We start from the raw sequence: 23,094 nt of genomic DNA, 5'->3' as shown, positions 1-23,094 counted from the left end.
TCGATTATAGTGAAGATCCATGTAGCCGGAATAAATCAGATCTAAGGAGCAGGGTGTAAATTACTCTGCTCAAAGTTGAAGTTGGTAGCAAGACACATTAATAAAGAACTTCAGCTCAATACATAAAGAAGAAGTTGTGAATTTGTTAATTTATGACCGTCAATGTGTCGCCTGTGTCACTGTGCTGTACATGTACCGCTACCATACGTATAAACCTTAGAAGTCACATACATGTTATTGCTGTTCAAAACCACGTATAGTGTTTCCTAAAAATAATCTCGTGCGGTTTTAGTTATTGCGGCGTTCTCGAGTTCTCAAGCCAGGGGTCATTAAAACACGCGACAAGAGAAAGCAAGTGGTCGCATCCGACTTCCATAGTCATGGCCTATAAATCTCCTCTGCACAGATCACGTGCAATTCTCAGAGCTAAGATTTCAGTTTGCAGTCTGAAAAGCTTGATCAGGTTGTGAAGCACGGTGGCACTAGTGTCGACAGGTAAGGCTTGTAAGCGCGCGTGTATTTTGATGTGTACATATTTCTATTTGTTGTAAGAGTTGTCTTTAGTTGATACTGTTAGATACCGATAGTTTTAAGGTTATTGGTCTAGTCGTCCTAACATCGACACAAGCCAGACTGACGACCAGGGCGTGTCTCTGTACAAACACTTTACTCCATCGTGTGTATGAAGCTGTGACACCGGCGACAGACTGTCAGATTTCTCCTCTTCAAGGAAAACGAGTGGTTTTGGTTAATACTGTTTATAGGGATCTTGTAACTATATATACAGACCGACATTACGTTATTAATGTGAGCTTCTAAAGCTTTGACCTTGAAAGACATTAAGCAGTTCTCCTGAAGGTCAATTGCTGGTGGTGTTATAGCCTTAACAACGGGTCTGTAGATTACAGTTGGTTTACTGACAACGTTCTCTCGTCAGGTCTAAGTATTAAAATTGTTATATTTTACGTCTGATGTATTATGTGTTCTCTATGGACTGATTGTACACGCACACATGGTGTGATCTGTTTGCTGAATGGGTCTGATGTACATTTGATACATTTTGATCTTTTCTCTATGAGTTTGTTCGACCTCTGATGTATTGTGCGTTCTCTAGGGTTTTCTTTAACATTTCATGTATTCTGCGTACTATACGGGTTGGTTTTAGGCCTACATATGATATATTTTGTGTTGGTTGTACATGTAGAGTATTTGTGCTCTGTACGGGTTGGCTGTACGTGTAATGTATTTTAGTTTTATTCGGGGTTGGCTGTGCGTGTAATGCATTTTTGTTCTGTACGGGTTGGTTGTACATGTAATGTATTTTTGTTTTATCCGGGTTGGTTGTAGAGCAACATGCAATGTGTTTCATGTTTTCTGCGTGCTGAAAGTAGATGTGATGCATTGGTCCAGAAGGACTAATGATTGGTCAAGGATCATGGGAGTTACAGAGTGGTCTACATAGTTACCTAGAATTACATGTTTTGTTTGTTCAGTGAGCTTTGATTACAAAGTTCAAGAGATGCCTTGTGAACAAGGTTTCAATTCAGAAATTAACTAAAATGAAGGCCTTAACCTCGATCAAATAGTCCACGATTTCTGAAAAGCAGATAAGAATTTTCCCCATGATTTGTAAAAGTTGTAAAAAGTTGTAAACTTGTAAAAGTTGTATAAATTTGTTGAACTTTGGGATGAAACGTTAAACACATAAAATGTTTATGAGCCTTCCATAAATTAAATAAAAGCTATGAAGTTTAAATTTTATGTACCATTGAGTTTGGAGAAAAAATTCATGATAGCTTGAAAATCTATGAGGTTGTTCTTCATGACAAATTGTAAGTGTAGTGTAAATATGATGAATGTGGGGTAAACTTTAAGAGTTATTGTGTTATCGGACGGACAACAACCCAGTGTACAAGCCAATATGAAGCAAACGTGATACCTCTTTTAAATTATGTGTAATGCGGAAGTAATATTGAGGAAAGTGGTATATTAGTTAAAATGTGACACTGTACAGGTGTCTTAGAGTATAAATATGTATAAACCTTAAGAGTAATTACCTCCCTTGCTTAGATCACGTGCTGTTCTCAAACGTAAGTAGTTTCGATTTTAGTCTGCACAGGTTCAACAGATTGCGAAGCACGCTGGCATAAGTGTCGAAAGGTAAGTCCTACAAGACGATGTATGTGTATTATTGCGTGTAAATATTTCTATCAGGTGAAAGATTTATCTTTATTGGAACTTGTTACCGACTGTAGGACACCGCTTGCTTTAAGTTAATTGGTCTGATTGTCCTCACATCGACACAAGCCAGACTGACGACTTGGGCGTAGCCATGTATATGGACATATATTGCATATCGTTTTTCTTCAGAACCTCTCTGTTATTCTGGTTTACGGCCAGCCTGTATATGTATCCAGGAAGTGGCTCGCTACTGTTATGGCACTGTTATACCACCGTATCCGCCCAGACATATATGTCACATTTCTGGGGCACAGCCATGAAGGAAGAAGTATGCTTCTGAAGCAATGAGAATGAGTACAGGAGAGTTAAATGTTCATTTATCCCAACCATAGTAAACCTGCCTGCCGATTGAGTTTCGCCTAAATTTTGATCTAATATACATGCAGGTGTCCGATCTGTCATTTCACCGTGTGCCACATATACTGATCATTTGTGCCAATAGGCTTACTAGGGATAAATTGTATATCAAAGCTGACCAGATGTTATAGGAATTTACATTGTTTTAATTGGGCACGAGTTGAACAGATGGAGATAATCCGACACTTGGCCCGATTATCATCTAGAGCAAAGTCCCCATCACCACCACTGTAGTTTGACCCGATTATCACATAAGGTCCAATCCCCTTCACCTTTACTGTAGTCCAGATGCTTGTCATGACAATCATATATGGCTTCATCCGATTATCATATAGACTCATGTGCCCTTCACCACACCTGTAGTCCAGACCCTTGACCCAATTATCATATAGGCTGATGTTCCCTTCACCACCACTGTAGTCCAGACGTTTTGTCCGATTATCATATAAGATCAAGTCCCCCTCACCACCACTGTAGTCCAGACGCTTGATCCGATTATCATATAAGATGAAGTCCCCTTCACCACAACTGTAGTCCAGACCCTTGACACAATTATCTTATAGGCTGACGTTCCCTTCACCACTACTGTAGTCCAGACCTTTTGTCCGATTATCATATAAGATGAAGTCCCCTTCACCACCACTGTAGTCCAGACGCTTGATCCGATTATCATATAAGATCAAGTCCCCCTCACCACCACTGTGATACTCCGCTAAATTACTTCAATAAACACTGTTCTTTAACTATGCAATACTACTTTTATTCCGGACTATACAAGACAAATTTCACCACGATGTCAACACGTGCTCGCTTGAGCTATCGTCTGACTCTCCTGCTTCCGGAGGTATATAACAGTCTCGCTTCACAGGAAGTAGTATGACGTAGTATAAACAAAGTGTCCGACAATGAAACTGGACAGGATTCACAATTTCCCCTCTTTCAGTTATAAAATAAAGATAATTTTGAACAAACTGTTTGTTTTTTTTTCTAATTTAGCCAAACAAAATTAGTAATAAGATAACAGATATTGTTCTTTGGACAGCTTATAAATTCCAGACTCCGCTGCTGATTGCCTGTAACAAAACATTTCCAGAAGCACCTCTCTTAGTAAGGCAATTTGCAAGCTGCTGCTTTGTAGCAGACCACAAAATCTTGGAGATACGCTTTTCAGCCACCAGTTCCCGAACATAACTCACTTCCAAGCGCAACCGTTTCTCTGCAACATGTTTCGTTGAACGAATTGCATCGAGCAACGAATGACAATCTGTTACACAAACAATGGGTATCGACTGAGATCCAATTTTTCCTCCAGTAATCTCGGCATAGAGATTAGCCAAAAATAAACAATTGTCGATGCCTTCTGTCAGAGCAAGCGTTTCAGCAGCCAAGGTGCTCCTTACAACACGCCTTATTCGTTTTGACTGCCAATGAATGGGTGAAAATTTTTCTTTCAGCCCCCATTAGCACAATGAGGTGACCACCTTGAGTTGCTCCATCTGAAAGGTTTCCTAAGGAGGAATCGCTGAATACCACAAGCTGTTGTAACTCTGTATTGCCTAAATGCTGAAATTTTAGAACAACACGTTCAGCTTGCATTTTCCTGATGACTTTGTTAAGTTCAACAACATTTTGCACTGTTGCATTTTTTACCCCTGCAGCCAATGTTGACGAGTCAAACATCAAATCTGGCCTGCTTTGGCGAGCTAACCAGAGTATTTGGCCCACTTTGGAACGGTAGATGTTGGTTTCTTCTTCTGACAAAGGTGAATCAGTTTGTTGTCTTCTGGCCCAAGTAAGAATCATTGGATGTATGGTTTTGGCATACTCTTCCTGGTGCAGGTAGAGTTCCCCAGGACGGAACTGTAAGAGCTCCATCCCCAGGTATCGAAATGAAGAGCTTTGTTCCCTGCCCACACACAATTCTGACCGTATGGCAGGCACTACCGTTTGCATGAAATCCGAGTTGCCTCCTAGAATAAAGTCATCCACATGGCAGGCCAATACACCTTTCACACCACCAATATTGTCTGGCCAAAAAAACACAGCTGGGTCGACAGTGGACATCTGACCACCGCACTCCTTCATAACCTGCTTCACACGTGTATACCAGTACAAAGAGGCATCAGCCAGGCCATACACACATTTTTTTAGCTTCCAAACAGTTCCACCGGCATTTGCTTCCAATGGCGGTCGTACATACAGTTCTCTAGAAAGAAGAGACCCTTGTAAGAATGCTGTCTTGATATCCATGGAAAACGGCTGCCACTTATTTTGAGCAAACATTGCTATTATCAAGCGCAGCGACTCTGAAGAACACGTTGGTGAATCTTTTGGCAGGTCTTTGTCAAGTTCCTCAAAACCTCTTGCCACAAGGCATGCTTTCGGCTGTATCCCTTCCGCATTTTCTTTCAGAGTACATATCCACTTCGTCGACACACAACGCTGTCCCTCATCTTTCACTTCCACATACACTTCATTTCTTTTCCAACTTTCCAGCTCCTCCAGCTTAGCTTTATCAAAAGAAACATCCTCAATGTTAAACACATTATCATGAGAAGAACCACTTAAACTTTCAACATTTCGAACTTCAAGAATATCCACTTTGCTCAAATTCACAGATCCTTGTTTACCGGCTTTGTCGCCTGGCTCAGAGAATTGAACGTTGTACCAGTGCACATATTTACCAGTGACCTTCCCTGCCCTACTAAGGATTTGTGCTGTATGAGAAATTCCATTCTGCATGAATTTTACCTCCTGGCCAATCTTAATTTTGCTGAGCAGAGTCTGTTGTTGATGCAAAGCATATTTGTCGCTGCCTGCTTCTGGACCATAATCATCATCAGAGGTTTCATAGTTATCTTCCAAAATATTTTTGGAATTTTTGTCCACACTGACAGAACCTTGTTCAGACTGAAACCCCTTTAATTCAAGATCCTCTTCAATCTCTGCTTGACGTGTAATTTTTTGTAGTCTTGAGTGATGAACACGGATACATGTACCTCCATGTCGCACAAATGTCACAGCACCGTCCTGACCAATCACAACCCCTGGTCCTTTCCATTCAGGGCTGTCTATGCGCTTGTAGTAAACCATATCCCCAGTGCAAAATTTCTCTGTGGATGAGGGCGCCTTTTTCCGCAGTGCTCGACGAATTTTTTCAGAACATTCCGATTCAGCATACGCTTTACGTGCAGTGTGCAGCGCAGTGATATGTTTTCCCACAACAGAGCTCATTGAAGTACCCTCCAATGCTGGAGGCATGTCACTTACAACAGACGGCAGATTGGGGCTTTTACCGAAAACTAGCTGATGTGGACTAAAACCTTGTTCATTATGCATGGAGTTTTTCGCCATCAAGGCCCAGCTAAGTCCTGTTTCCCAGTCAATGTTGTTATCTGCTCTAATTTTCAATAATGTGCTCGTAAGCGTTTGGTTATGTCGTTCAGCTACGCCATTACTCCATGGAGAGTATGCTGCTGTAGTGAGAACCTGAATGTTGAAATTTTCCGCCATGTCTCTGAATTCAGAATTGTTGAATTCCCCACCATTATCTGTGAAAACTTTTTGAGGAGCCCCATGTATGCCTATCCAGTGTTGAATAAATCTTGCTGTGATTTCTGAAGCTTGTTTTGTTTTAACAATACATCCTGCACTAAATCTTGTAAAGAGATCAATGATGTGCAAGTACCAAACACCTGGTTGTAATTCATGAAGATCCATGGCTACTGTTTCATTAAATGAGGTGGCCAGAGGCAGGCTAACAGCTGGTTTGGGCCTGGGTTTTTTGTGTTTTTTACAAATGTCACAGTTTTCTACCAATTCCTGTAAGTTTCCCGAAAAAAACACTAACATTCTGTCCAGCACCTTTTAATAAACAGGACATCCGATCAGTTGATGCGTGGCCAAATTGCTTGTGTATTTTGGCTAATGTTTTTTGTTGTTCTTGTTTACACATTTTTGAGATATCCAAAACAGACAACACTTCATCCAGACTGTTCAACTCATCATCTTCCACACATTTTTGGTCTAGAATATCAATACAATAATGCCCACTTGAAGTGAAGTTAAGTGTGACAGGTTCATTAAACATTATAGGCTTTGTCATTTTCTAAGTCCAGAATTGCTCAGCTTTTTTCAGAGAAGCCTTGCTCAAAAGAAGAGGAATATTAACATCTACAACTTCAGTTTTTATACTACAGCATGTCCGTCCAATCTTTGCTGGAATAGTTACACATTTTGTTGACTGCACTACATTTCCATCCCCAAACTTAAACTTTTTCACACTGTTTCAGTTTGTATAATTTTCTGCTGATTTTCAAGTTTTGATATATAATCCTCAAGCCATGTAGCACCACAGACTGTTCTTGTACATGCGGTATCAAATTACAGCAGCTGAGCTTGCTTCAGCCATAAAAACTTCAAACTCACATTCCTGTCCGGTCTCTTTAGCAAAAAGTGTAATGTTACAACTTTCTGTGTCTTCTGGTTGAATCTCCGTTATATTAACATTTCCCTGTATTCTATGAGGGCAGTCTTTGGCCCAGTGGTAACTACTTTGACAGATTGCACACCGAGAACGCTTTCCAAATCTGTTCAAGGGGTTAGTTCCTTTTAATGGTTCTTGGGTCCTTATGTCTTGAGTGGAGTTAAATGCTTGTTTATTTTGCTTGGGGGTTCTCTGTGTGTAAAAAGCACTCTCAGTTTTAACTTGAATTCCTTCAAAACGGGTGTCTGAATTTGAGCCATTACCAAAAATTTCGTTTTAAGGACCCTTTCATTGCATCAAATGTTAAGTCTGTAGCAGCTGTAAGCGCAAGTTGTCGTTCTTGGTGAGACAGGTTTGCACTGTCTAACAGCTTGAAGGCGAGAACCGCATCTGGCAAAGTCATTTCAAACTTTCTGGCTTTATTGTAACATTGTTCAAATCCAATTATGTATTCTGTCATTGACTGATCGGTAGATTTTCGGTAAGTGTCAAATTTGGAGTAGGCTTCGTATGATGCGTCTTTAATCTCTTTCTGAAATACAGTTTTTAATTTTGTCAACAAAATGTCCATACCACCTCTTGAGGCTAATTCGTCAGCAGGCAGTTCCATAGCTGTTTCTCGGGCCCTTCCTGATAAAGATAGTGAAAGTGCCAGGGCTTGTTTTTCGGCTGGTAAATCTGTTACCCGACGCCATATTTCTACTTCGGTTGTCCACGTCTCGAAGGCTGTCTGGTCGTCAAACCGTGGAGGCTGTTTGTAATTAGTTGCCATTTCACGCTGTACTGCTACCAGTGATACTCCGCTAAATTACTTCAATAAACACTGTTCTTTAACTATGCAATACTACTTTTATTCCGGACTATACAAGACAAATTTCACCACGATGTCAACACGTGCTCGCTTGAGCTATCGTCTGACTCTCCTGCTTCCGGAGGTATATAACAGTCTCGCTTCACAGGAAGTAGTATGACGTAGTATAAACAAAGTGTCCGACAATGAAACTGGACAAGAATCACACACTGTAGTCCAGACGTTTTGTCCCATTATTATATAAAATCAAGTCCCCCTCACCACCACTGTAGTCCAGATGCTTGATCCGATTATCATATAAGATGAAGTCCACGTCACCACAACTGTAGTCCAGACGCTTGGTCAAATTATCATATAGGCTGATGTTCCCTTCACCACAACTGTAGTCCAGACCCTTGACACAATTATCATATAGGCTGACGTTCCCTTCACCACTGCTGTAGTCCAGACCTTTTGTCCGATTATCATATAAGATGAAGTCCCCTTCACCACCACTGTAGTCCAGACCCTTGGCCCAATTATCATATAGGCTGATGTTCCCTTCATCACAACTGTAGTCCAGACGGTTGACCTGGATATCACATAGACTCATGTGCCCTTCACCACCACTGTAGTCCAGACCCTTGACCCAATTATCATTCAGGCTGATGTTCCCTTCATCACACTGTAGTCCAGACCCTTGACCCAATTATCATATAGGCTGATGTTCCCGTCATCACCACTGCAGTCCATACGGTTGACCCGGATATTATTCAGGCTGATGTTCCCTTCTTAACAACTGTAGTCCAGACGGTTGACCCGAATATCATATAGACTCATGTGCCTTCATCACAACTGTAGTCCAGACGGTTGACCTGAATATCATATAGACTCATGTGCCCTTCGCCACAACTGTAGTCCAGACCCTTGACCGAATTATCATTCAGGCTGATGTTCCCTTCATCACAACTGTAGTCCAGACCCTTGGCCCAATTATCATATAGGCTGATGTTCCCTTCATCACAACTGTTAGTCCAGACGGTTGACCTGGATATCATATAGACTCATGTGCCCTTCACCACAACTGTAGTCCAAACCCTTGACCCAATTATCATCCAGGCTGATCTTCCCTTCATCACCACTGTATTCCAGACCCTTGACCCAATTATCATACAGGCTGATGTTCCCGTCATCACCACTGTAGTCCAGACGGTTGACCCAAAATATCATATAAGCTCATGTGCCCTTCACCACAACTGTAGTCCAGACGGTTGACCTGAAATATTCTATAGGCTCATGTGCCCTTCGCCACACCTGTAGTCCAGACCCTTGACCGAATTATCATTCAGGCTAATGTTCCCTTTATCGCAACTTTAGTCCAGACCCTTCACCAATTAGCATCCAGGCTGATGTTCCCTTCATCACAACTGCAGTCCAGACTGTTGACCTGGATATCATATAGACTCATTTGCCCTTCACCACAACTGTAGTCCAGACCCTTGACCCAATTATCATCCACACTGATGTTCCCTTCACCACCACTGTAGTCCAGACCCTTGACCCAATTATCATATAGGCTTATGTTCCCTTCATCACAACTGTAGTCCAGACGGTTGACCTGGGATATCATATAGACTCATGTGCACTTCACCACAACTGTACTCCAGACCCTTGACTCAATTATCATTCAGGCTGATGTTCCCGTCATCACCACTGTAGTCCAGACGGTTGACCTGGATATCATATAGACTCATGTGCCCTTCACGACAACAGTGGTCCAGACCCTTGACCCAATTATCATTCAGGCTGATGTTCCCGTCATCACAACTGTAGTCCAGACGGTTGACCCGAATATCATATAGACTCATGTGCCCTTCATCACAACTGTAGTCCAGACGGTTGACCCGAATATCATATAGGCTCATGTGCCCTTCACCACAACTGTAGTCCAGACCCTTGACCCAATTAGCATATAGGCTGATGTTCCCTTCATCACAACTGTAGTCCAGACTGTTGACCTGGATATCATATAGACTCATTTGCCCTTCACCACAACTGTAGTCCAGACCCTTGACCCAATTATCATCCAGGCTGATGTTCCCTTCACCACAACTGTAGTCCAGGCCCTTGACCCAATTATCATCCACACTGATGTTCCCTTCACCACCACTGTAGTCCAGACCCTTGACCCAATTATCATATAGGCTTATGTTCCCTTCATCACAACTGTAGTCCAGACGGTTGACCTGAATATGATATAGACTCATGTGCCCTTCACCACAACTGTAGTCCAGACCCTTGACTCAATTATCATCCAGGCTGATGTTCCCTTCATCACAGCTGTAGTCCAGACCCTTGACCCAATTATCATTCAGGCTGATGTTCCCGTCATCACCACTGTAGTCCAGACGGTTGACCTGGATATCATATAGACTCATGTGCCCTTCACGACAACAGTAGTCCAGACCCTTGACCCAATTATCTTTCAGGCTGATGTTCCCGTCATCACCACTGTAGCCCAGACCCTTGACCCAAATATTATATAGGCTGATGTTCCCTTCATCACAACTGTAGTCCAGACGGTTGACCTGGATATCACATAGACTCATGTGCCCTTCACCACCACTGTGGTCCAGACCATTGACCCAGTTATCATTCAGGCTGATGTTCCCTTCATCACAACTGTAGTCCAGACCCTTGACCCAATTATCATATAGGCTGATGTTCCCTTCATCACCACTGTAGTCCATACGGCTGACCCGGATATTATTCAGGCTGATGTTCCCTTCATAACAACTGTAGTCCAGACGGTTGACCCGAATATCATATAGACTCATGTGCCCTTCATCACAACTGTAGTCCAGACGGTTGACCTGAATATCATATAGGCTCATGTGCCCTTCGCCACACCTGTAGTCCAGACCCTTGACCGAATTATCATTCAGGCTGATGTTCCCTTCATCGCAACTGTAGTCCAGACCCTTCACCCAATTATCATATAGGCTGATGTTCCCGTCATAGCCACTGTAGTCCAGACCTTTGACCCAATTATAATATAGGCTGATGTTCCCTTCATCACAACTGTAGTCCAGACGGTTGACCTGGATATCATATAGACTCATGTGCCCTTCACCACCACTGTATTCCAGTCCCTTGACCCAATTATCATTCAGGCTGATGTTCCCTTCATCACAACTGTAGTCCAGACCTTTTACCCAATTATCATATAGGCTGGTGTTCCCATCATCACCACTGTAGTCTAGACGGTTGACCCGGATATTATTCAGGCTGATGTTCCCTTCACCACAACTGTAGTCCAGACGGTTGACCCGAATATCATATAGACTCATGTGTCCTTCATCACAACTGTAGTCCAGACGGTTGACCCGAATATCATATAGACTCATGTGCCCTTCGCCACACCTGTAGTCCAGACCCTTGAACCAATTATTATCCAGGCTGATGTTCCCTTCATCACAACTGTAGTCCAGACCCTTGACCCAATTATCATATAGGCTGATGTTCCAGTCATAACCACTGTAGTCCAGACGGTTGACCTGGATATCATATAGACTCATGTGCCCTTCACGACAACAGTAGTCCAGACCCTTGACCCAATTATCATTCAGGCTGATGTTCCCTTCATCACAACTGTAGTCCAGACAGTTGACCTTAATATCATATAGACTCATGTGCCCCTCGCCACACCTGTAGTCCAGACCCTTGACCCAATTATCATTCCGGCTGATGTTCCCTTCACCACAACTGTAGTCCAGACGGTTGACCCATTTGGCATATTATAAAGTTTGATCTTCTCAACAGCCATTGCTCCTTAAGTTTTTTTTTTCTCCTGGGCTGTTCCTGAATCCACATTTAAAATACAAACTCTCATTTTGCGCACATAATTCGCCTTATGTTTGCGTACATAAATCTGTATTAAGTTGTTAGAACAGGGGAGGTAACCAATCGCCAGGTACTGGACTACAGGCGCAGATGCCTGTTTAATCACCACGCACTGTGTAATACTGTGAAATCGTGCAGTTTTGTCTATGGGAACACATTCATTGGTGCCAATTTGAGTAATTTCGTGTTTTTATTTTAGGAAAAGCTGAACAAATAATGGCTGAAAGCAAGCAGAATCGAGGGGATGTTCTCATTTGTCCAATATGTGTGGACACTTTTCGCAACCCTGTGCTGTTGCCGTGTCATCACAGCTTCTGCAGGGACTGCATTGGTTTGTACGCTGACAAGTGTAAATCTACACAGAGAGATTCCCCCACCTCACGGGATCAACTCGGTCATCGCACGATACCATGTCCAGTTTGTCGGGCTACCACCAATCTGGGGAGAGACGGTGTGGCTGGTCTGCCTATCAACTTTCACCTGTCCGAAATTGTGGAGAAGTTTGCGTCTCATGTAAAATCTGATGAGGACATCCTGTCTTGTTCTGTTTGTGAGGAGGACAATAAAGGGAAAGCTGTCAAGTTTTGCACCAACTGTTGTTTTTCTTTACTGTAAGGACTGTCAGGCATCTCTTCATCCTATGAGAGGTGAATTAAAACGCCACCGGCTAATTTCAGCACAGGAATACATGACACAGAGAAGCACATCTGGTGAAATCAGCAGGGAGGAGCAAGCAAGTCCCGAGCCTTTATGTGCTAGACACAGCCAGCCATTCTGCATGTACTGTGTACCGTGCCAGACGGTGATCTGCACAGGGTGTGTGGTTGAACATCCGGAGCATGGTACTAGAGATCTAGCGTCAGCAGCTGAGAAAAAGAAGGTAAGACTTGCAATAATGTAGCCCATCATGGATGTAACCGTGCAAACATTAATAAGATGTTTATTATGTGGATTCCAATTATTGTGAACAAGACGTTGAATGTTTGTGGTGCAGAGTTATCAAAGAGAGAGTTGATGTCACTTCACAGGCGCTCGAAACCAGTCCTTAAACCATATATATGCCATATAACAGCGTCCTGCATATACACAAGAAGTAAAGGTATGATACGACTTTCGACCGGCACCAAGCAATGTCTTCTAAATTCAAGAAATAAAGCCTTCAACCTGCAACATTTCCACCGGTTTCCCCGCCTGGAGGTATTATCAGCTCAAATCCACCAATGACACTTTTATGTGGTGTCCTAGTGCCAGCTTACTCTTACTCCCTTGTAAAGGGAAATAACCCCAATAGAGACAAATTTCAAGTCTAAGCAATATAGCGTGTGGACACCACCGATGTCTTATGGGCATATATAAACTAGTGCTCAAAAGAAAGTATACAGCTATTTGATCAGACATCAAATAAAAACGGAAAGAAATATATTTGAAATTATTTTTAATTCCATAAGAATATTCCATTTCACCTGAAACGTCCATACATACAGTTTCATTAAATGGTGAAGGTTTGGTTTGATGGTCAGTCAAAGAAATGTGGTGTCAACAGATCATTTACACATTTGCAAAATTGAAATGAAGCATTTTTCTCTCTGGAAATGTCATTCAAATCATGCTCAGTAGCGAGTGTGGCCTCCATTGGCATTGATGCAGGCCACAACACGTCGCCGCATTGATGACGTCAGGCGTCGAATGACGTTAGGTGTGATTCGTTGCCATTCTTGTTGGAGACACTCTTCCAGCTGTTGAACGGTCACAGGTGGCACTGGCAGTCTTCTGACTTGTCTGCCCAGGTGGTCCCACAAGTGCTCAATTGGATTGAGGTCGGGTGAACATGCCGGCCATGGTAAGAGATCGATGTTGGCGTTCTGTAGAAAGTTGTTCGTCAATCTTGCAGTATGAGGTCTTGCATTATCATGCTGGTACAAAATTCCTCTTTGCTGTTGGTGGATGAATGGCACTACAACCGGTCGTAAAACTTCATCCATGTATCTGCGAGCATTGAGGTTCCCATGAATCACCACCAGCCTCGTCTTCAGATCGCCGCAGATGCCTCCCCACACCATCACACTACCACCTCCAAACGCTCGAACTTGCTGAACGCAATTTGGCACCAAACGTTCTCCTACACGCCTGTATACCCTAGCCCGACCGTCATTTTTGTACACGCAAAACCTGCTCTCGTCGGAGAACATTACCCGTGCCCATTCACGCCTCTGCCAGCGTAGAACGCGCCTGGCCCATATCAGCCGACGATGTTGATTTTGAGGCGTCAGATAAACTCCACAATACGGTCGACGTGCCCTAATACCGTGTTGACGTAGTCGACGGTAGACTGTGTGTCGACTAATCGGGTGCCCTAGTGCTGTCGCCGCCGTTGACGTTGCCGTTACGTTCCGATTGCGGAGGTGAATGGTCCGGGTGTGTCGATCTTCAGCGGGGGTGGTGACGCGTGGTCGACCGGTCCTAGGCCTGTCGGATGTAACGCCTGTCTGCCGGAGTCGCTGCATAAGTCTGACGATAGTTGCTCTTGTGCAACCAAAGGTTCTGGCAATGGCGGCGTTGGTCGCTCCTTGCTGGGCCATGCCGACAGCTCTCTCTCGCTTGACTTGGCTCAAACGTGGCATACCTCTGGTGTTTTTCTGACGACTGTGTTCCTAACGTTTCCTGTCGACTCATTTACACTGCCAAAATGCACGTTCATGTCGTGTTACACATGGAAGGGCCATTTTTCGATTTTATGTTTAGGCAATTCTTGCTTTGTTGGGCCAGTTTGTTCCCTGGATGGATCGGCGTTTACACGGGTAATAGGGCTCATCATGGATAATTTCTAAATTTTTTTACTTTGCGCGATTTTTATGTATTTGTTTTGGTGTATACTTTTTTTTAGCACTAGTTTAAATGTCAGCTGGACAAAACTCAGTTGATTTGGAAATACTAACAGTGGATTCGAGCAGATAATACCTCCAGGCAGGGAAACGAGTGGAAAAGTTGGAGCTTGAAGGCTTTATTTCTTGAATTTGGAAGACATTGGTTGGTGTCGGTCGAAAGTGGCTTCATAGCGTTACTTCTTATACAGTATATATGCAGCACGCTGGTATATGGCGTATATAAGGTTTACAAACTGGATTTGAGTGCCTGTGTGGAACTTTCAACATGTCTGTCATATTCAAGTGACATAGATTGCCATTCTCATACATACTAAGTTTTAAAAAAACGGATCAACTTTTCCAGGCCATGATTCCGGCTTATTTTCTTACTTTGTATAATTTCTTAGTTCTTTGGTGGTTTGTGTTATGCATCTTTTTAGGAATTGGCCATGAGATTATTGACCTGGAACGTCCTTATTGGTTGACGGCTGGTATATGAATGTCTGTTTTGGAAGCATAAATCCTTGTTACAGGCCAAGACCAGATAATGCTGACAATAATGTACTGCTGCCTTACTGCCAGTTAAGAGCTCGCTCTTTTATGACGCCTCAGCCAATCAAATTATACACACAGTGTACCTGTTCTATTGCTGTCATGTGCTGAGTACCAAAAGTGATGGTACCAAGATTACCAGTGTTAAAGTCTTCCGTACTTGTCTAAAGTGGTTGGAATTAACCTGGTTTGCGAGGACGACGCTCTCCTCCCATGTATAAGTAACAGTACATCATGTAAGGGCAGTGGTTAAACCCAAATAACTGACAAGCAAAAGTATCAGTCAAATGCTGTTCGCTATTAAATGGCCTCCGTGTGGCATTTGAAAAACGTTTACCTTACTCTTTAATAGCCAACCGTTTTGAACAAGGCCGGCCAACTGGAGAAAGTGTTACAAGAAACTAAAGAATCGCTGTCACGATTTGTGACACTGCACAGTGAGATACAGGTTGGTATTTTTGACAGTATTTGATAAATGTACTTGTAGTTCAGGTTTTATTCCAGTCTTCACTTTGAACAAAATGTAGGTTGCGATCATTCACAAAAGCTTGCTATGATTCACAAATTCGGGATATGTAACACTGAGCTGTCACTCATCCAGAGCTAGCCGTACGTGTCTGACATGTGTCTGTTTATCCAACATCATTGAAAACGTTCTGGCGACTGATGAGGGGACGGATGGGGCGTCTGATGTGGCGACCGATAGGGCGACTGATGTGGCGATTGATGTGAGGACTGATGTGAACACTTATGTGATGACTGATGTTAGGACTGACGTGGAGACTGATGTCGAGACTGACGTGAGGAGTGATGTCGTGACCGATGTGGCGACTGATGTTAGGACTGATGTCGCGGCCCAGTGTGAAGACCGATGAGACGATCAATGTGGCCGATGATGTGGCGACTAATGTGAGGACTGATTGTGGTGACCGATGTTGGCAATTCATGTAAGGACTGATGTGAGGACTGATGTGAAGACCGATATGGTGACCGATGTGGTGACCGATGTGGTGACTAATGTGAGGACTGATGTGGTGACCGATGTGGCAATTTGTGTAAGGACTGATATGAGGACTGATGTGAAGACCGATATGGTGACCGATGTGGTGACTGATGTGAGGACCGATGTGGTGACCGATGTGGCAATTTGTGTAAGGACTGATGTGAGGACTGATGTGAGGGCTTTTTTGGCAATTGATGTGAGGAAAGATGTGGCGACTGATGTGACGAATATGACCGATGTGGTGACTGATGTGGGAGCTGATGTGGGGATGGATTTAAGGACTGATGTGAGGGCTTTTGTGGTGACTGAAGTGAGGAAAGATGTGGCGACTAATTTGGGGACTGATGTTGTGACTGATTTGGAGACTTATGTGGGGACTTTTCTGAGGACTGGTGTGGCGACTTGTGTGGTAACTGATGTGGCGACTGAAGTGAGGGGCTGAAGTCTGAGCTGATTTGAAGACTGATGTTGAAGACTGATGTGAGGGCTGATGTGGGGACTGATGTGGGGACTGATGTGAGCACTGCTGTGAGCACTGCTGTGGGCACTGATATTAGGAGTGATGTGAGGACTGAAGTGGGGACAAATGTGACGACTGATGTGAAGACTGATGTGAGGGCTGATATGAAGACTGGTGTGTCCACTGATGTGAGGCTGATGTGAGGACTGGTGTGTCCACTGATGTGAGGCTGATGTGAGCACTGGTGTGAGCACTGTTGTGAGGACAGATTTGAGGACTGATGTGGGGGACTGATGTGAGGATTGATGTTGGGCTGATGTGGAGACTGATGTGAGGAGTGATGTGAGGACTGATGTGGCACTGATGTGGGCACTGATCGTGAGGACTGATGTGAGGGCTGATGTGGGAACTGATGTGAGCACTGCTGTGAGCACTGATGTGAGCACCGATCTGAGCAGTGTTTGTGAGGACTGATGTGGGGACTGATGTGGAGACTGATGTGGGGACTGATGTGAGGAGTGATGTGAGCACTGACGTGAGCACTGCTGTGAGGGCTGATGTGGGGAACTGATGTGAGCACTGCTGTGAGCACTGATGTGAGCACCGATCTGAGCAGTGTTTGTGAGGACTGATGTGGGGACTGATGTGAGGACTGATGTGGGAGACTGATGTGAGGACTGATGTGGAGACTGATGTCAGGACTGTTTTGAGGTCTGATGTAAGGGACTGATGTGGAGGACTGATGTGAGGACAAATGTGAGGACTAATGTGTCCACTGATGTGAGGCTGATGTGAAGACTGGTGTGTCCACTGATGTGAGACTGATGTGAGGACTGGTGTGTCCCCTGATGTGAGCACTGGTGTGAGCACTGCTGTGAGGACAGATGTGAGGACTGATGTGGAGACTGATGTGAGGAGTGATGTGAGGACTGATGTGGGGACTGATGTGAGGATTTGATGTTGGGCTGATGTGAGGAGTGATGTGAGGAGTGATGTGAGGACTGATGTGGGGACTCATGTGGGAACTGACGTGGGGAATGATGTGAGCACTGCTGTGAGCACTGATGTGGGGAATGATGTGAGGAGTGATGTGGGAACTGATATGGGGACTCATTTGAAGACTGATGTGGGGATTGATGTGGGGACTGATGTGAGCACTGCTGTGAGGACTGATGTGAGCACTGATCTGAGGAGTGTTTGTGAGTACTGATGTGAGGACTGATGTGGGGATTGATGTTGAGATTGATGTGAGGACTGATGTGGGGACTGATGTGGGGGACTCATGTGAAGACTGATGTGGGATTGATGTGGGGACTGATGTGAGCACTGATCTGAGGAGTGTTTCAGAGGACTGATGTGAGGACTGATGTGGGGACTGATGTTGAGACTGATGTGAGGACTGATGTGAGCACTGCTGTAAGCACTGATGTGAGGACTGATGTGGGAACTGATGTGAGGGCTGATGTGGGGACTCATGTGGAGAATGATGTGGGGAATAATGTGAGCACTGATGTGAGCACCGATCTGAGGAGTGTTTGTGAGTACTGATGTGGGGACTGATTTGAGGACTGATGTGAGGACTGAGGTGGAGACTGATGTGGAGACTGATGTGGGGACTGATGTGGGAACTGATGTGAGGGACTGATGTGAGGAGTGATGTGGGAACTGACGTGGGGACTGATGTGAGGAGTGATGTGAGGACTGATGTGGGTACTGATGTGGGCACTGATGTAAGGACTGATGTGGAGACTGATGTGAGGGCTGATGTGAGGACTAATGTGAGGACTGATGTGGAGACTGATGTGAGGGCTGATGTGGGGACTCATGTGGAGAATGATGTGGGGAATAATGTGAGCACTGATGTGAGCACCGATCTGAGGAGTGTTTGTGAGTACTGATGTGGGGACTGATTTGAGGACTGATGTGAGGACTGAGGTGGAGACTGATGTGGAGACTGATGTGGGGACTGATGTGGGAACTGATGTGGGGAGTGATGTGAGCACTGATATGGGGACTGATGTGAGCACTGTTGTGAGCACTGATCTGAGGAGTGTTTGTGACGACTGATGTGAGCACTGATGTGAGGACTGATGTGAAGACTGATGTGAGGACTGATGTGGGGACTGATGTGGAGACTGATGTGGCGACTGCAGTGGAGGCTGATTTGGGGACTGACGTGAGGGACTGATTTGAGGACTGATGTGGGGACTGATGTTGAGACTGATGTGAGGACCGATGTGTGAACTAATGAGGAGATTGACGTGAGCCTGATGTGGGGACTGATGTGAGGACTGATGTTGGAGACTGATGTGGCGACTGATGTGGAGACTGATGTGGAGACTGACGTGAGTACTGATTTGTGGACTGATGTGGGGACTGATGTGGAGACTGATGTGAGGAGTGATGCGAGCACTGATATGGGGACTGATGTGAGCACTGCTGTGAGCACTAATCTGAGGAGTGTTTGTGGCGACTGATGTGGGCACTGATGTGAGGACTGATGTAAAGACTGATGTGGGGACTGATGTGGGCACTGATGTGAGGACTGATGTGAAGACTGATGTGAGCACTGACGTGAGGACTGATGTTGAGACTGATGTGGGAACTGATGTGGGGACTGATGTGGCGACTGATGTGGAGACTTGATTTGAGGACTGATGTGACGACTGATTTGAGGACTGATGTGTGAACTAATGTGTAGATTGATGTGAGGCTGATGTGGGGGGCTGATGTGAGGACTGATGTGGAGACTGATGTGGCGACTGATGTGGAGACTGATGTGGAGACTGATTTGAGGACCTGACGTGAGGACTGATTTGAGGACTAATGTGGAGATTGATGTGAGGCTGATGTGAGGACTGATGTGGGGACTGATGTGAGGACTGATGTGGGGACTAATTTGAGGACTGATGTGGAGACTGATGTGGAGACTGATGTGAGGACTGATGTGGGGACTAATGTGGAGATTGATGTGAGGCTGATGTGGGGACTAATGTGGAGATTGATGTGAGGACTGATGTGGGGACTTATGTGGAGATTGATGTGAGGCTGATGTGAGGACTAATGTGGAGATTGATGTGAGGCTGATGTGGGGACTGATGTGAGGACTGACGTAGGACTGATGGGAGGACTAATTTGAGGACTGATTGTGGAGACTGATGTGGAGACTGATTTGAGGACTGACGTGAGGACTGATTTGAGGACTGATGTGGGGACTGATGTGGAGACTGATGTGAGGACTGATGTGGGGACTAATGTGGAGACTGATGTGAGGCTGATGTGGGGACTGATGTGACGACTGACGTAAGGACTGACGGGAGGACTAATTTGAGGACTGATGTGGGGACTGATGTGAGGACTGATTTGGGACTGGTGTGGGGACTGGTGTGGAGACTGATGTGAGGACTGATGTGGGGGACTAATGTGGAGACTGATGTGAGGCTGATGTGGGGACTGATGTGACGACTGACGTAAGGACTGACGGGAGGACTATTTGAGGACTGATGTGGGGACTGATGTGAGGACTGATTTGGGGACTGGTGTGGGGACTGGTGTGGGAGACTGATGTGAGGACTGATGTGGGGACTGATGTGAGGACAGATGTGAGCGCTGACACAAAAGCTGATGTGACTTGTTTTTCACAAGTTTTGTTCTACTGAAATCGTCTACATCATCGGCACTTTATCACCGCAACTCGAAAAGTAGAAAGCTGACGGTCGCTGGCGGATATATATTGTATCGGCAGTAACGCGTCATTGTGATCAGGCGGCCACTCGTGGGAAGCTGTACGAGCAGAGCAAGTGACGAGCACAGGAAGAGAACGCCCAGATGTGAGGCAGAGTGCGTGCAGAGTACATGATATCACACGCTCAATTTGCTTGTGGGGTACTGTACCACAGATACAACATGAGAGGGCGGTACTGTACCACAGATACAACAGAGATACAACACACATACAACATGAGAGGGCGATACTGTACCACAGATACAACAGAGATACAACACACATACAACATGAGAGGGTGGTATTGTACAACAGGTACAACATGAGAGGGCGGTACTGTACAACAGATACAACAGTCATACAACATGAGAGGGCGGTACTGTACCACAGACACAACAGAGATACAACATGAGAAGGCAGTACTGTACCACAGGTACAACAGAGATACAACACACATACAACATGAGTGGGCGGTACTGTACCACAGATACAGCAGAGATACAACACACATACAACATGAGAGGGCAGTACTGTACAAGAGATACAACAGAGATACAACACACATACAACATGAGAGTGCAGTACTGTACAAGAGATACAACAGAGATACAACACACATACAGTCTCCACAAACAAATAAACACTCAGAAGCACACAGGTGTAGAAGAGTACAATGAAGTAAAAGTTAATTTCTCTGGCAGGAAAACCGGAACCTTCACTGTCAGGAGGTAGAGAAAGCTTATCGTGCAGCCTTGGAAGCCTTGGAAGCCTGGAAACAACGCTCCTTAGATCAGATTGAAGCACGATACTCACAGTGGAGTGTGGAGTCTAGCGCCACCATCAAAACTCTGGGAATACAAACTGAGGAAATTGAGAGGATGGTACAAGCTTCCAAAAATCTGCTGTCCTCAATGGACGTGAAGTTTTTAGAGGTAAGTCAAATGTGCAGGTTCCCTAACATAGGTCCATTTGCAGGGAAATGAAATGTCACTTCATAAGGCTGTGACTGTTCTGCAAATAGCTGTGTAAAGTGTTATACCTCCCCTGATGACAGTGATCAGGAGTTCAAATCCGCCTCATGCTGCCAGATCAACTGAAGCTTCATTTCCAAGAGTTTAACCACGTTGTCATGTAGCGTCCACTCCGGTCACTGTCCACTTTGCTATCCATTAACCTAATCAAGGCTGTGGAATTAAACAAACCATGTGCATGAATTCCTTCTGAGTATTTCTCAGAGAGAGCTTAGGCCTGTTGCTTGTAGTTTGTCATAAAGAAGGTCCTTAAATGAGCAGTAATAAATCCACAGTAAATTGCTTAAACAATAAGCTAATACTTATAATACATGCATGCAGGAGCTGTATTTAGACGGCCATTTCTCATTTGCTGCCTTGATCCTCGCCAATAAATTTCCACTTTTCTGGAGGATAAGTGTTTGATGGTTTGAGCAGTTGGGCCAGGCCATTTGATTTGCCAGCATCGTTTGAAAGCCAAATCCCATTGGCGCTAATTGGCTAAAACATTGGTTACTCATACAACTTTCCCAGACACAGGATTTGATGGCATTTATTTTGTGACATTTCTTTGTCTAGCATTGTCAGCATCCTTTAACCTTATTTTATGCGCAGATATATTCCATTGTAACAAAAATGTTATTATTGTTTCCTTTTTCCTGTAAATGTGACAGTAAATGACAATCAAAAAGGTGTAGAAAAAAATGCTGACACTAGAGAACTCTTTTCTTTATACACGTCATTTTCCTGGTGAAGTTCTTTCCTTCTCTGCCGACTACTTCTTCCGTGGCCTTGTGATTACCGAGAGCTCATGTTTAATACCATATCTTCTCTTTACAACTGTTACCAGATTATTGTATAGGACATAACTGTTGTGGTCCCCATCATTGATATTTTCTGCTACCACATTAGTAACATTGACCAAAGGTTATTTCTTTGACAGTGGCATAGGCTGAGGCTATATATGTCACATATGTTACTAACTTCGATTGCGTTAGTATTTCACATGTATAGGTGTAATCTGTAGTCAAGATCGTTTCACTTTCATTGTAAATAGGGCAATCTGGTTGAAAGTGGTGAAAAATAGCATATTATTAAAACAAAAAGCAAATTCTGTGGAGCAGTATAGAATTGTCGTGCAGAAATGCTGGACAGATATGTGTGTGTGTAATTAACATGGAAATGGTCTAAATTATCTAAAGGAGCCATTTGGGGGGTGGGGTGGGGGGGATCTCCAAGGGCCCCAGCTGTCTACCAGCTAGGGGAGGTAAGACATTTGAGTTAAAACTGTATTCTAAGTGTATATAATGTTATATGGATGATTCATTCTGTTTTGTCCACAGACTTCAACAAAACGTACGTATAAATACTTAATACCTCTCTGGGTTTGTTCTTAACACACATGACTGTGAGCAACACAGGTGTTTCTGTAACACTGAGCATTGAGTACTGTCTAATATATGTCATTTTCAGAATATGTCATCTCTTTCCATGTTTTTCATCCGATGGGTTTATGGTAGTACTGTATTTGTTCCAGATATCTCCCAACTGAAAACGTAAAATACAATAAGTGCCCAAACCTGCTAGAAATAGTACCAGTACACCACTGTATTGTGATTACTGCTACACAGGATTACTACACAACTCTGTCTCTCTGTTTCTTCTCTTCTCACAGCACTGATTACCAGCTGAATGAGGTAAGAA

General features: G+C 44.2%; 2 protein-coding genes across 3 annotated transcripts; one reads left to right on the top strand and one right to left on the bottom strand.

Moving 5' to 3' along the window:
• Window positions 1–430: 430 nt before the first annotated feature.
• On the top strand, window positions 431–22,003 carry LOC135480749 (E3 ubiquitin-protein ligase TRIM9-like). Of its 2 annotated transcripts, XM_064760670.1 has the most exons (4): window positions 431–495; window positions 11,977–12,657; window positions 15,546–15,641; window positions 21,082–22,003. In XM_064760670.1, exons 2-4 carry the CDS (start codon window positions 12,301–12,303, stop codon window positions 21,361–21,363), a joined length of 735 nt encoding a protein of 244 aa, XP_064616740.1. In that variant the 5' UTR covers window positions 431–495; window positions 11,977–12,300; the 3' UTR covers window positions 21,364–22,003. The 2 variants fall into 2 exon arrangements, with proteins under 2 accessions (XP_064616740.1, XP_064616741.1); XM_064760671.1 differs by lacking the exon at window positions 431–495 and having other exon boundaries at window positions 11,786–12,657.
• LOC135480371 (uncharacterized) lies at window positions 3,976–6,111 on the bottom strand. The gene has a single exon (XM_064760200.1). It carries the CDS (start codon window positions 6,109–6,111, stop codon window positions 3,976–3,978), a length of 2,136 nt encoding a protein of 711 aa, XP_064616270.1.
• Window positions 22,004–23,094: the final 1,091 nt, after the last annotated feature.

The sequence above is a fragment of the Liolophura sinensis genome, chromosome 13 (genome assembly GCF_032854445.1).
Source record: "Liolophura sinensis isolate JHLJ2023 chromosome 13, CUHK_Ljap_v2, whole genome shotgun sequence".
NCBI lineage: Eukaryota > Metazoa > Mollusca > Polyplacophora > Chitonida > Chitonidae > Liolophura > Liolophura sinensis.
Note: the sequence above shows the minus strand (reverse complement) of the source record. Positions and strands in the feature narration are given on the sequence as shown.